The following is a 14,835-nucleotide window of genomic DNA, read 5'->3' on the forward strand; positions in this document are numbered from 1 at the left end:
GCCTAGCATGCCCAAGGCTGGAGAGTTGATACCAGGAGCCAAAACACAACCCAAATCCTAAAACCAAAAAAATCCACGTTCCCAGCTAATGTACGACCCTTGACCAATGACCGAGATGTAGTCCCAGCGGGGACCTCTGTGACAACTGAGAGCAGCTCTTCCCCACGGGGTCCCTCTGACATGGTTCCCCGGGTCAGGGCCAGCCTCTGGGAAGCCAGGCCTACAATACCAGCTATCTCCAACCCTTGGAATGTTCTAGAAACCTACTTTAATGTCTTGAGGAGCTGGGGCTCTTTGGGATACACTTTCAAACACTGTATCCTAGAGAACAGCCCCCACGTAGATGTTCTGGAGAGGAGACCCTTGGTGGAGGGAGGGGAAAGCCCCTTTCCCCCTTGGGGTCTGGAAGGCCCTCGAAGGTGGGGTGCATGAGTGGGGGTCCCCCTGGTGTGGCTCAGGTGACCAGATCTTGTAGGAAAGCATCGTCCACCTCGACCACACCGCAGAGCAGTCTGGAGCCTGGTCGCCATGAACTACTCTTCCTCACTTTCCTGACCCTGTTTTTCTTGGGACGGGATTTGCCTGGGACAGAAGGTCTCAAACTCAGGAGGGATCATGTCAGTGAGTGAATTAGACCTGGGACAGGCATCGGGAGTGACGGGGACAAGAACGGGAGCATGTGCCCCCTCTCAGGTGGCAGCCACCAGCAACTCCAAGCCAAGTGTTACGGGCAGGAAGGGGACCCAGGTGCCGGCCGCACCCTGGGCGGCCATCTCTGGCTCCTGTGCCCGGCTTCCTTGTGCCAGACCCCAAGTCTAACACGTGGGGACAACGAACCCTGGGCTCCTCGCCTGTTCACAACAAGCATTCAGTGATGACGAGGAGGAGGAGGAGGATCCGGTCATTACTGTCCTAAAAACCGGCCGTGGGACCCATCAATCACCTTTCAGCCGGACGAGGCTGTGATCCCTGCTAACCGAGTCCAGATTTTGCTGGAAGTCCCTCGACTCTCTCATATTGGCAAAGAGTCAAAAAGTTTCTACACTCTGTGACCGAGGGGTGCAGACCTGTGTGTGACGGGAGATGCTGGCCGGCTTGGGCTTGAGGGCGGGAAAGTCCAAGGTGACGGGCGGGCGCTGGGGGCTGGTCTCTGTGGCTGACCCTCTCTGGTGATGCTGTGACTTCCCTGGTATGTGCCGTCCCTCTGCCTGTTATGTGTGGCCCCTGCCTCTTCTCCTGGCCACCTCCTTCTCATGCTCTGGACCTCATCTCCCTCCTGGCCCCTCAGACAGGGGAGCTGTCCTGCAGCACTGTGCACGGACACTGACTGCGGCTGTCACACCTAAAGCATGTGCCTCTGGCCTGGCACAGCCCAAGTCTGCTGGCTCCCCTGGCCGGCGGAGCCCAGCCCCAGGGACCTGTGCCACCCACGGGGCCAGGAGCTCCTCTGTCCAAGTTCTGGGAGCTGCGGAAGAATGGACACCGCCGCCTCCCTGCCTGGCCGTGGGCAGAGCCTTGGGCAGAATCCCCTCTGTCACCGGGACACTCTCTGCTCTGCCACTGGGGGCAGATGACAAGTCTGTGTTCGGGGAGTCGTGTCCTATCAGAGCGCCACAGAGAAGGCCATCCTTCCTTTGCCTTGCCAGGGGCTCTTTGGGCCACTGCTGTCCAGCTGCACAAGCTCCCGGGCATGGAGACGGGATGGGAGATGGAGGGGAGGCAGGTGCCTGCCAGGCGGTGGGATGCTCTCCTCGGAGGGATCTTGGCAGCAGGAAGCCTCGAAGCCTGGGTGGGGGCAGGGCAGGGCCTGGGCTGGGAGAAGAGCAGCCCACGCTGAGCTGAGCAGGTGGCCTGGGCAGGGACATGCCCCCTGGGGTTTCCAGAGGGCCACAGAGCAGGGACAAGCCACCGGACTCTTGGTAACGGATGTGAGCCGCTCGCCCTGCACCTCGCTGGGTGAGTCAGGGCTGCAGTCAGCGACATGGCAGAGCCGCCCCGGGTCCCCCGCCCCTGTGTCTGCTGGGCGTTGGCCGGGACCCTCGCTGGAGCCATGGCTTCAACCACCTCACGTGTCTTCCCACACCTGGCTGCCTCCCAGCACGGTGGCTGGTCCCCAGGGCCGGTGTCCCCAGAGACAGAGCCAGGTGGTGTTTGGATCACGTTCTCCAGAGCAGATCTGGAGTCACCCAGCATAACTGCTGCCACGTTCTGTTCCCTGGAAATGAATCACTAAGGCTGGCTGTCACCCAAGGGGAGGGGACGGAAGAACTGTGGGCGTGCTCTGAGCCTCCACAAACAGCCAGGCCTCGGAGGAGCCGGGGACGTGCACACAGAGAGCCCGGAATCAACGACGGGCAAGGGGCCTGCCACCAGCCCTGGGCGGCAGAGGAGGAGCCTGCGTTGCGAGTCGCTCCGCATCCCCCAGGGTCGGGGACACTGCCTTCTGCTCCCAGGCCCTCCCTGGGTAAGGGTACCCACGACTTTAAGTTGATATGAGACTGAAGCTTTCAAGTGAGCCTTAAGATCAAGGGAGACTCTTAACCCCCAGAAGGGATGGAGAGCTTCGGAATGAGATCAAAGACCTGCTCAGGAAGACTTGGCCTTTGGGGAAGCCAACAGGAGTGATGGGGTGTCCCCGGAGCGCTCTTGAGAGCAGCTGTTGCAAATATAAAAACGACTCCGATATGTCCCTCAATATAGACGGGTCGAGGCTCCTCCGTAGAGCATCATTTGCAAGGCCGTGGTCAGGGTCGTACGCATGTTCTGTTTGCTTCTCAAACCCTACAATGAGAAGCACTGGGCAAACTCATCCCCAGGGGCCGCCGTGTCAGGACTAACACCCCCGAGCCTCTTGCTAACGGGGCTGGGTGCTGACAGTCCCCTTCAGTAGGTCTCTCAGAATGTGTTGATTTAATTAAACATCTTTCAGTACAGAGATCACCGTAGCGTCTGGAGAAATTAGCCCTCTTCTCTGATTTCACGGAAGTGGGAGCTGATTCCACAGGCTGAATCTCAGGCCAGACCCTCTGCAGCAGACGCAGCATCTCAGCCGGATCCGCAGAGGACGGAGAGGGCGTTTCAGGATCCCAAGTCCTTTGCTCTATTTTAAGGTCTCTTGCACAGGCGGCGATGCCCTGTGGCGAGCTCTCCTGGCTCCTGACCCCTGAGTCCCTGGCTGTCCTGCAGGGCTCTTCATCTGGGTCAGTAGGGAGCCCAGGCACAGCTGGGCCAAGAATGAGTCACACCTCAGCACTTGAATTTAAAATGCCCTTGACCCCGGCCGGGTCTGCAGAGATGTTGGGAGGAAGCCCTTCCGGCTCTGTCGTGGAACGCCACGGTCATCTCGTGTTCGGAGCACCCGGGAGCCGTGTTCCTCCCACAGCACACATCTGTTGCAGACCTCGGGGACGGTCTGACGCAAGGTCACGTGCCGACAGCTATTTATGTAAAAGCTGCGTGAGCGTCAGGACATCCTGTAACAACAGCGGGTGCCCTGGAGACGTCCACCGCTGTGTCCTTCTGCATGCTTCTTGTTTTCCTGGTGTCCCCCTGGCACGGAGGACATGCAGAGCAGCGGGGGCAGCAGGGACCGCTCTCTGCATCCGAGCACTGGCCTGATGAATTACGTCCCTCCAGGGAGTTTTCATTCTGAACAAAACTCGGCTCGGCGACAGCAATCTACAGGCGGACTCGGTCCGTTTTCAGGGGTCTTACTGAAGGCACATCGACCCCTTAGGAGCAGCCTGGTCCCCAGACAGACCCCTTCAAAGCCAGGTTTCCCAGCGCCTGCCACCCTGGGACTGCAGACAGATAATGACACACCGGGCCTTTGGGACATGCTCCTCTGACATGGCCTAAAGCTGACTGTGATTTCTAATTCTCCTCAGTTTGGGTTCCCTTGGAAACAGACGAAAACAAAGGTCTGGGGGCAGGGGATCCGTTTGAGAGGTGATCGCAGGGAGCAGGACTGAAGGGGTGACTTGGGATCATGATTGGCGACCCAGGGTTCCTCAGGCTTGCTGCTCCGGGCAGGGTTGGTCACCTTATCCAGGCGGTCGGGTATGACTGGTGGAAGGATGGTCTAGCGCTGTCCAAGCAGCTGCCGGATGACGTCAGCTCACAGCTGCCCACTGTGGGCACAAGCAGAGGCGCCCACACCCCACCACCTTTAGCTGGTCGATATTATCAGTCCATCTTTGAGATCAGGAAACCGAGGCTGAGGTGGGGGACGTGTTTGCCCTGCTGTTACGGAGCTGGTGACTTCCAGGAAACAGAGACTGTGCAAAGACCCCCCCCCCCTTCAAACCCCGATTGGTGCCATCAAGTCAGGAAGATTCCAGACACGTTGCTTGGGGTAACAGGAATGCCCGGTGGGAAGGATAGGACAAGGGAAGGGGACACTCTCAAGGGAGACAGTGGGTCCTCTCAGAAAGCAGAGGGACACTGTGTTTCCCCGGCTCTCCAGTTTTATGGGGGATCCCAGACAAGTTTCCAGCAAGTCCTGAGCAGGTCCACCTCTTGACTTGTGAGTGACAGCAGGATGACATCAGACTCTCAAGTCCCCTCTGCCATGACCACTCTAGGTCACCCACCTTGGCCCGTGCTGACCGGTTCTACTTGGATCCTTAACCATCCATGCTTACAGATTTCTTGGTTGGGAGGAACTCTCCTGACCTCCCAGGGCTTCAGGATCTGGTCACCAAGGTCTCCCCGTTCTGGGTAACCTGGGTTCCTCTCAACATTACTTGGGGCCTGCATTTCTCCTGCAGTTGGCTGAGGAATATCCTTGTCCACTGAGGCCAGCCAGGGCTGCATGCAGGTAAATTGCTTTTTGGCAAAGAAAGTACGTGGGAGTCGGCACCGTGGGCCAGTTTACAGGATCACTCTCTTAACCTCCTGTTCCCACCGACCTCTCCTCTCTGTCCCCTAACACAGCTGTGAAGCAGGGCTGGGGTCCTGGCACAGGCCGTCTGACCACGGCCTCTCCTTGGAACCCGCCACCGTGTTCTGCCAAGGGTTGGGGGAGAGCATACGTCTGCCCTGTGCTGTCCCAGTTCGGGTAGTGACAGCTCCAAGTGTGTCACCCTGCCCCACCCCTGGTCCCCGCACACTGAGATGCCTGGCCGTCCAAGTCCCCCGGGGCCTCTGCAGCTCCTGGCCTTCCCTGCAGGCTCCTGTCCAAGCAGCCGGACACACAGGGGTTCAAGTTGTCCCCTCCTCTCCTGCTCCCAGGAAAGCCGGAGGGAACTGGCTTTCCCACGCTGGGGTCCTCGGAGCAGCTGGAGAAGGTGGGAGCCCCGGAGCGTCTGGCTTTCACTTCTTCTGAAGGAGCCCTTTGATTTTAACGGTGGCGGAGGACATACACCAGGCCTGCTGAGTGGGGGCCCAGCCGAGTGACCTCTGTAATTCTCAGTTTCCATTCCACGACCACCGTGGGAAAGTAGTTTTAGCTGCAGACCCCGAGGTCCACACACATCTGGAGGCCACCCATGCAAAGCCAGGGGACCCCGGCAAGGAGGTCAGACGAGACACCGGCCAGCGCCTTCACTGGGCCGAGGACGTGGACCAGACGGGTTCCGGCAGGGAGCTCTAACTGGTGGCTCTAGAGGAGTGGGCGTGAGTGTCAGGCCCTGTTGCTGTGGCCGAGGGTGGCCCCTGGCGTGTCTGCAGAGGCCCTGCAGGGCACGGGTCACTGTGCCGTCCAGCGGGCCATGTCTCGTGGGGCAGGGGAGGTGCTGAGCCCCGTCCACAGCAGGTACGCGGATCAGCAGTGGATAAGCAGCCGAGGACGGAGGAGCTTCCTCCCCTGACCAGTCTCTCTCTGGGCCCCGGTGTCCCCCACTGTGACATGGGCATGGTAATGCCACCTGTCACGGGACCCGGGAAAATCCAGTGTGAGGGAACCTGCCGAGGTGGTTGGGCCTCCTGCAGGGCGAGAGCTCAGGAGCTGCAGGTGGCCTTCTGTCGGCTCAGTCATGAGATGCCTGGGGACTTCTAAATTGGGTGGTTAGCACTGCGTCGGGGGGAAAAAAAAAAGAGACTTGACTTGTCGACATTTATCTTTGCAGTCCTGTTCCCTGGAGTGGTTTGGAATGTGATTTGTTCCGTAAAATAAGAGGACGATGAAGCGGGTTTTATGGACACTTTTAACAACCGTTTTTACATTTTTACTGTGCTTCACGGGCTTTGCCGAAGCCTGTGAGCCGAGGTGTCACAACAGTGAGGCAGAAGGGCCACGCCAAGCCCAGCCAGGACGCCTCGGGGTGACAGCTGCCAATCAATCACGCACTGCCCTGGGTGGAGGCGGCCGGCTGTCTCAGCCTTGGGTTCTGACCCTGAAATACGACTCTCTTCTGTTTGCAAAGCATCGTGTCTGGTCCCGTGGGCTTTCCCGGGAGTCCGCATTTTATAGACCAGAGAACGGTGGTGCCCAGGGATCCTGTCCTTGGTGCCAGAGTCGGCGCACACTCGAGCGGCCAAGGTTTGGACCTGAGCCCTGGCTGTTGTATACGAGTTTCTAGAACTTTCCAAATGTCTCTGTCATTTTCATTTGCCCGGAAGAGAAAAGCCCTCATGAGTGTCTATTTTTAGGGGCTGCTTTCCCAGGTCATGATGACGTCATTCTGCCTTGGAGCCCTGGGCCAGGGTCATTCACAACAGGCGCACCTGTGACCCCGGGGCTCTTGGGGAATGAGAGAGACATCCTGGAAGTTCCGACCCAGGCCCTTCCCGGAGGACTCACTCACGGGGGTCTGTGGGGGGTGGCAGGACGGCTGCACGGCCCCGCTCCTGCTTGGCGGCGCCTCGTGTTTGGGTTGGCGATGTCACCCATCGTCTTCTGGGAGCCTGGCACGTCCACCAGGGCGTTTGGTGTTTTTGTGTTGAGCTGGAATTTCCGGGTTGGTGGTGAGCACCTGGCTGTGCTTTCCCGGGTTCTGGTGGCTCAGGGAGGCATTTCCCCTCTTTTGTTGACTCCAGGCTGCCGTCTGGGCTCCCATGGCGGTGGGGGAGGAGCTGGGGGGCTGGCCGGGGAGCAGGGAGGGGTGGGGGGTGTTAGCCAGGATCCCAGTGAGAGCCTCAGGAATTGCAGGGATGGCCTTGTTTTGTTTGGGGGGTGGGATGGGTTACTGGGATTGAACTCAGGGACCACCGAGCCCCCTCCCCAGCCCTGTTTTGTATTTTATTTAAAGACAGGGCCTCACGGAGTTGCTTAGCACCTTGCTCAGTGGCTGAGGCTGACTTTGAACTCACCATCCTCCTGCCTCAGCCTCCAGAGCCGCTGGGATGACAGGCGTGTGCCACCAGCCGTGCCAGCTGCCCTTGTTCTTGCAGAATGGTTGAGCTGACAGCTGAACTGTGACCCGAGGTCGGCCACTGAGGGTTGGGGACCAGCTGGGGTGGGGTGGGTGGGGTCCCTGTCTGCACTTGGCAGTGGGGTATACTGTGCATTAGTCAGCCCCCTTCATAGGGACATGCAAAACCGGTGGCTGAGCACCTATCCATCGTGAATCAAAATGGCAAGCTAAAAGTGTGTGTAGGGGACATCTCTGATTTTTTTCCCACTTTTAAAAAAATCTTTAAAAGCTTGGTTTTGGCCCCAGGTGTTAGTGGATGAGCTGATGACTTGCCGTCTGTGGCTGTCCAGGATCTCCTGTACCTGACAGCAGCCCGATTTCCTGTGGGGGACTCGACTGTCCCCTTCTGAATCTGGCCTGTGGGTCCCGTGGGCAGATCCTGCGCAGGTCCTTGGGTGCAGGTGGCACTCGTGGTCTATTTAGGAGAAGATGGCAGGAGATTCAGAGAGGGCAACATGGAAGGTAGCAGGCCAGTCCCCTCCCCAGTGCAATGCCTAGGTGACCCCGTGGACAGCAGCTCAGGGGCACAGAGGGCCTTCTGAGACCACGTGGGGCCTGTTCAGACCCTGAGGTTACAGGAAGCTGAGTTACTGATTTCCACATCCTGGCTCCTGCTGGTTGGAAGTAGCTCCCTGGCCAGGGGGAAGGGCAATTAGTGTGAGGAAACCTAGGGGCAGTTTCCATGGCTGACCAAGGGGACACAGGCGGGTACCCAGAGCATCCTCTGCGGAGGACACTCGCTGGTGACCTTTTCCCACTGGAGGGCCACCTCTCTCCACTCCGGTTGGTGGAGGCAGGATGGGAAGAGGAAGGGGAGGGACAATCAGGCCCCAGCCGCAGTCACCAGCAGCTTGTCCTGGGCAGCCCAAGAGGAAGATGTTCATGGTGGGGCCACTGCCGTCCGCGTCGGACCTTCCCACGTCCTGAACAGCAGGTCACTTACCAGCTTCCTTGGCACCGGGCATCACCCTGGGTCCTGTTCTGAAGCCTTGTCCCCAGGAGCCGACCGCGTCTCCTGTGTATTCTGCAACTCCCCCACTTAGGCTAGCCAGAGGGTGTCAGGGACGAGGGTGTCACCAAAATCCATCGCGAAGTTCGCGTGTCCCCCACCCCAGGTCCCGGTGGGATGAGGTAGACTTAAGGACTTGCTGAACGGAGGCCAAAGGCCATATGCATGAGCGAGGTGATCAAGGAGGTTTTGAAAAAGAAATTTGAGGCCACACAGATCTGCGCAGCTTGCAGAGGGGCCAAGGGTTTATAGAACCGTCAGTGTGAAGATAAAGGGTCTCTGGTGGTCCTCATTTGGTGGACACAAACCTCACCCTCTGGAGCACAGCAGCCTCTTACCGAGTCGGGCAGAGGCGACATCCTCCCGTGGATGCGGGCTCTCGGTCTCAAAGGTCAGCGCTGACAACACGTGCATCTGCCGCCCTCTCGCTGTGGACTAGACGCTGCTGGGCGAGGGGGTATTTAAGCACGACCTGCCTGTGGACCTCTGGGCTCCCTGCCCCTCCTCGTCCTGCCTGCCCCTTCCACACCTCAAGGTTGATTTGAAATTCTTCAGCTCCTGAGACTAGACGGGTCGCGGCTGCCGAGTGAGGCCCTCCAAGCAGGAGCGCCGGCCGCTCTCCGCGGGTATAGATGGGCACGAGCTGTTGAATCACTGGTGCTGGGGGCGGGGGGTGCATCTGAAGAGGCCGTGGTGCGCTGAGGCCCGCGGAGCCACCAAGCTGCACGGTGACACATGAGGGTCCAAATGGGAGTCTGCGCTCCCATGGGGGGCGGGGGCGGTCCTGGAGGTCACTTCCCAGCTCCGTGACTGTGATTTCCCCAGGCCTGAGGTGCGTCGGCTGTCAGGGGCACTGATACTACCCGCTTCGTGGGACTCTTGGGGAGTTAAATGACATAGTGGTGGCAGAGTGTGCAGCAAGTATTTAGCAAGGTCCACTGTCACGGTCACCAGGGAGGGTCCTGGCAGAAGGCAAGTGGGAGACAGCTGGGGAGCCTGGGGACAGTCACTTAAAGCTCACCAGTGTGAGCAGGTGTAGGGACACCAGAAGGGACAGTGCCCTTACCTAGCATCATGACCACATCTTGGTTAAAAACCATGAGGTGGACAGTGGTCACCAGAGCCTGGAGCTGGAGGGAGCTGTGTTAACGGGGCTGCCTGGCAGGAGCTACAAGGAGGGTGTCCCCCACCTGCAGTGACCGTCAGGGAGGAATCTGGAACATCACTCCTGACCTCCTTCTCTTCCCTGCCTCAGCTGTCCCCTGTGGGTGCTCCCACGTGGTCCACTCCTGAGGGCCCAGAGCACAAGGGAAACCAGGAGAGGATCCAGGAGAGGCAGCATCCTGGGTGAGCCAGCCAGCTTTCTGTTGCTGTGACAAAATAACTGAGAACAGTAGTTTATAAGGAGAAAAGGTTTACTTCGGCTCAGAGGTGACATGTGGTCTGTGGTTGACTGGGGTGGCTTTGGGGCCTGTGGCAAGGCAGAACGTTAAGGCAGGGAGCATCTGGCGGGGTAAAGCTGCTCACTCCATGGCACCCAGGAAGCAGAGGGGAGAGGGGAAGGGGCCATGGTATCCTCCTGAGGGCGTGGCCTAACTTCCTTCCACAGGCCCTGCCTCCTACGGGCTCCACGGCCTCCCACCAGGTCAGGGGACCTCACCTCCAGCACAGGCAGTCACTCCAGATCCAAATGGAGGGCCCAGCACCTCCAGGTCCCCCTCCTCCCTTGCTGGCCTCTGCTCCTGTCACCACAGTGTCCTGCCCTCTCTGTCCCTGATCTCTCACCCTCCTGCTGGGACCCACCTGGAAACGCAGGGTCACCTCTGCATCTCCAGCTCCCAGGTGGAATCTCACCTGCAAAGTCCCTTTTGCCGTGTAAGGTCACCTATTCACAGGATCCGGGGAGAAGCACACAGGGGTCTTCACGAACCCACCATAACCCCAGGGGGGTCGGAGACAGTGGCCATTGATATTTCCGCAGCAAAGTGTGTGAATGGTTCCTGCCAAAGGGTCTGCACCAGGGGTCAGCAGACTGCAAGGCGGTGGGCGGTCAGCCTCCCTTGGTTTTGTAGAACAGGGTTCACGGAGCCCAGCTATTGCCCAGTCCTGCCAGAGCCGCGTGGAGTGGTGTGGCCAAGCCTGCATCGCTGACCATCTATCTGGCCCCTGGCAAAACACCGACTGCCGACTTCCAGCGTAAATGACCTCTCCAGAGAGTCCGGCTGGTTTGGCCAGAGAGTGAGGTTCCCCGTACATTTGCCAAAAGTCTTGGTTTTCAAAGTTGTCAGATCTTGGAAGCACAAACAACAAAACGAGGACACCTCGTTTGTCACAGAGCAGGAGAGCCACCCAGATCACGGCCAGCCCACAACCCCACTTCCTGAGGAGTAAGGTGGGCCTTTACTCGACCCATTTTGGAATCATGCGTGTCCAGAAGCATGGAGCAGCCGTGGCCCCGGGCCTCATCCGATCTTTGGGTCTAAAGATGGTGGTCCGCAGGCCAGACCAGGGCTGAGTGACCCAGAGCAGAGCTGTAGCCACACTGCCCCTGTGGAGCTAGGAGCTGACCTTTTGGCCACAGTCACCCGTGCTCCCTGCCACCTGACTGCCTCACCCCATCTCCCTCACACACACGCTCACATCCCTGACGGCATTGAGACTTGTCAGCTGACTTCATCAGTGTGCTGTGCAGAGGGACAGCTAGGTCCAGCCGAGCCTGTCACATAATAAGGTGTCCCAGAAAACAAGTGGCCGGGCTGGGACCAGAACCCAGGTCTCCTGCCCTCTCCTGCCTTTTCCTTCCGTCCGCTCTCAGGCACCTGGTCCTGGCTGGGGTGGGTTCCGACTCACACCAACAGCCTCCTGGGGTTCCTTCTCCCGGCCCTTGAGCCCCCCGCCCCCCCCCCCCCCCCCCCCCCCACACACACACACGGCCTTTCCCAGAGGTCACCTCTGCAGACAGTCAGCACTTTCAGACCTTGAGCAGAGTCCCAGATGAGGCAATCTCTCCTGGCTCCCTGCGATGCCCTGGGGACGTCCCCTGGAGGTCTTCCAGATCCAGGGCTGGGAAGTTGCTATCACACGGATTCAAGGCCACGTCAGGCGAGGGCTTTGGAGATCGTCACGGCTCACCTTTCCTCCAGCTGCGGATGACGGCACCCCAGCCTTGGCCGCCCGCCCTCCTCCAGTGAGGTTCTGGGGGTCTGGTTGTTGGAAGAGGGACTCGCGGCTCTGGGAAGATGGCCCATGATCTCATTCTCCCTGAGGCCGAGTCTCAGAGAATTCCAGAGGGAAAGCAAAGGAAAAACCTCTACCTTAATTACCAACGGGTGTGGAATCCCTTCCAGCTGTTGGGCTTTTGTGAGCGCCATAAGGTTCCCCTGAGCAACTACCTTGTGCTGGTTTCAGCTGAGCTAAGCCCCATCCATAAAGAATCCGAGGTAGGGATACAAATCACTTGGCAATTAGAGTCTTCACCGCAGGTTCAGGGACGGGGGCCAAGGACGCACATGTCCGCACCTTCCTGTTGAAAGAGACTGCAGAGAGCTGGAAGTTTCCGGAAGCCAGTGTCTCTACTTTTTTTTTTTTTGCATTTGAATTCCTCTCCTGCGACCTGTGCACGGTCATTGACGTAGATTGGAAGTGTACCCCGAAGAGGCTCCAGCCGTTCCAACAAATGCACAAAGTGGAAATCTCGAGCTTCTTGGCACAAGCTCCCCCAAGCGACCCCTTCCCTTCCCTCCCGCCATCTTGCCCCACCCCCCCCACCCTGCTTCCCTGGCTGGAGTTTCCTAGGAGCCGCTGACGGGTATGAAACTTGGAGGTTTGTATATTGGGTTGAACAACATTTAACCCCAGGTCCTTCTTCCTTGGATGCGTATTTAAACACGTTTTCCCAGGCCAAGGTTGAGGACGTCCAGAACGTCCCCTGGTGCCTCAATCCAGGGGCTTCCGTCAGCTCTTGCATTTCTGTGTCCACAAGACGGGACAAGAACAATTTGGAGGAGGGAAACCTTATTGGGGCTCATGATTTCACCCCAAGGTCATCTGACTCCCTGGCCCTGGGCCCTGGGCGGAGGGCGTGGAGGAGGACAGCAGCTCAGGACATGGCCATCAGAAAGCAGAGAGAGCTCTGCTGGCCCAAGACCAAATATAAACCCCAAAGGCACGCCCCCGTGACCCACGTCCTTCAGCCACAGCCCACCTGCCCAGTTACCCCCAGTTAATCCATATCCATCGGTTGATCCTCTGAACAGTTGACCATCTCACCACTGAGTATTCCTGCACCGTCCCCGACGTGAGCTTTCCGGGGACACTTCATATCTCAGCCACAGCACGAGGATAGCCCCACTGATGGGAATGCTACTCCATCGGGCCTTCAGCTGCGTTGACCCAAAGTGTCTGTGCGGCCTTATTGCGCATTGCTAATCCCCGCATTCCTTAGCGGTGTTGGTGTCCACGAGGTCTAGTAAGTTCTGTGAGGAGCGTCTGGTCTCTGTTGCCACTCTGCCTGGGAACGAGAGCCCAGGAGGGTTGGAAGGTGGCTCTGTCACCTTCTGCAGCTGTGCCATCGGAGCTGGGCTGTAGTGGGTCAGCACAGCCCCATGACTGGGTAGTGACCACAGGGCATTTGGGACCTGGAAATGTCTACCGTGGTACCTCCATGGTGTCTCTCAGAGTGCCAGGGTGAGACCTCCAGGGCGTCACCGGGTGCTGAGCAACCCTGGCCTGACCAGCAGGGGACAGCAGGCCACTCCTCGGGTAGCTGTCGAGAAGTGTCCTCGGGGCGCAGGACTTCAGAGGGGTCAAGAGCAGGAAATGAGACCTCTGAGCTCCGGGCACCACTGGGGTAGATGGCAGCTGCCGGCGGGTCTCAGCCAGCATCGTCCCTTGAGAAATCATTTAATCCAGTTCTCGCCTCCAGACAAACTCAGAGAGAGGCCACCGCTGTCCCCGGCTGACCCTCTGCCATCTCTCTTAGCCCTGCCCTCAAAAATACCTCCCTACGCGGTCTTGCTGCCATTCACTCCGGCTCTGACCTGCCTTACCGTCCTTATGACCCCAGAGACGATGCTCTCCGCGGCCCGGGACGAAGCTCTGGGGCCGGACAAGGGGTTGGACTCTCACCTCTGCCCGCGTTGGCTGTGGGATTATCAGCAGGAGCTAAAAGCAATGCCCCCTTTTTGTGGGTCTGAAACACAGGGGTAGCATCACCAATTCCTATCTCCGCAGGTTGTTGGGAGAATAAAGTGAAACTCCGGGGACTGGGAGGTGAGAAACAGAATCCCTGTCTAAAGGTCTCCTTCTGCGACACATTCCCTGGCTTCGCCAAGACGCGGGGATTCTGAAATCTCTCCTTCAGTTTTGGATTAAGTCATTTAAGGCTCCAGTCAAAAATGCAAACATCGGGGAGACCCTAGGACACAGAGATTGTATGTCTTTATCTGGGTGTCTCTGGGGACTGGCCCACAGAAGATGGGCAACCAAGGACTGGCCCGTGGACACGGTCCAGCGCTGGCCTGCTTGGGTGATAGCGCAAGAATAACCGCACCAGTCCCCAGCCTGTGCTGAGCCTCAGACGGCCCAAGGCAGTCTGTAGTCACGAGCTCCCAGAGTGACATTGTGGTTGGTCCCTTGAGGCTGTAACAGAGCTGGAAAGTCTCTTTCCCCACATCTCAGCATGCACACAACTTGCATGTCTGCAGCGCTGCTGGCTGGTCAAGCTACCTCTGGCCAGGTGGACGCGGTAGCCAGAGCAGGTGCCGTGGTGAACTGCGCATCTCCTGTGAACCAGGGGAGTGGCCGCAGGGGTGTGGCTGTGTCTGTGTGCACGGCCGTGTCCTCATCATGGTTTGTCCCCTGCTCTGAGTTGTGAAAACTGCTCGCGTGTTGGGCAGTCGCTCACACACCTGGCGTTTGAGGAATCCCCTCGATGGGCCATTTTCTCCTGAGCCTGATTTCACCCGCTGCCTTTGGACATGGACCCAGGGGCAGCGGGCGGGACCTGCATCTCTGGCCTAGGGACTGGCAGGCGGCCCTGGCCCCAGAGTGACCTTGGAAATGAGGCCCTGGGGTAGCTGGAGAGGGAGACCAGATGTGCTCTGTGGTCTGCTAGTGCCCACTCCCACACTGTTCAGTGTCACCGAGTAGCAGGCTCCTCCGACAGGGCCACCTGCTCGTCCTCTCCGGTCACAGCTGCAGCCCAGCTCTGCCAGGTTCCTCCTGGTGTCCTGGGTCTCTCCGCCCTCTGACCTTGGCGGTCAGCCACAGCACCCTCTCTGACGCTTTCCACTGGCCTCTGGAGGGCGCGTGGAGCCGTAAGTCCCAAGTTTCCAACTCTGCACACTTCTCCACAGAATGGAGACGGGGCCCTGAAATGGGGGGAAAGTCACAATCCAGAGGTGTACCTTATTCTGTGACGAGGCTCCACGTGCTCATCTTCCATGGGTCTACACATGATCGTCCATACAT

General features: G+C 58.7%; 1 protein-coding gene across 15 annotated transcripts; it reads right to left on the reverse strand.

Annotated features, from left to right (window-relative positions):
• Positions 1 to 249: 249 nt before the first annotated feature.
• LOC124079820 (uncharacterized) lies at positions 250 to 11,241 on the reverse strand. Of its 15 annotated transcripts, XM_046425602.1 has the most exons (5): positions 8,894 to 11,241; positions 8,703 to 8,806; positions 8,299 to 8,399; positions 7,252 to 7,770; positions 250 to 7,022 (listed from the first exon to the last, which is right to left on the reverse strand). In XM_046425602.1, the coding sequence occupies exon 5, from the start codon at positions 2,191 to 2,193 to the stop codon at positions 1,285 to 1,287; it is 909 nt and encodes a 302-aa protein (XP_046281558.1). In that variant the 5' UTR covers positions 2,194 to 7,022; positions 7,252 to 7,770; positions 8,299 to 8,399; positions 8,703 to 8,806; positions 8,894 to 11,241; the 3' UTR covers positions 250 to 1,284. The 15 variants fall into 15 exon arrangements, with proteins under 15 accessions (XP_046281558.1, XP_046281564.1, XP_046281552.1 ...); XM_046425608.1 differs by having other exon boundaries at positions 7,252 to 8,806; positions 8,894 to 9,085; positions 10,219 to 11,241; XM_046425596.1 differs by having other exon boundaries at positions 7,252 to 8,806; positions 8,894 to 9,734; positions 10,219 to 11,241.
• Between the last annotated feature and the right edge of the window lie 3,594 nt (positions 11,242 to 14,835).

This window comes from Marmota monax, unplaced genomic scaffold (assembly GCF_021218885.2).
Source record: "Marmota monax isolate L192 unplaced genomic scaffold, Marmota_monax_Labrador192_F-V1.1 WCK01_AAM20220418_F8-fsc00028, whole genome shotgun sequence".
NCBI lineage: Eukaryota > Metazoa > Chordata > Mammalia > Rodentia > Sciuridae > Marmota > Marmota monax.

Coding starts and splice junctions, on each gene's coding strand:
- LOC124079820 (XM_046425610.1), bottom strand. CDS start 2,193: ATGCTGGGTGACTCCAGATCTGCTCTGGAGAACGTGATCCAAACACCA.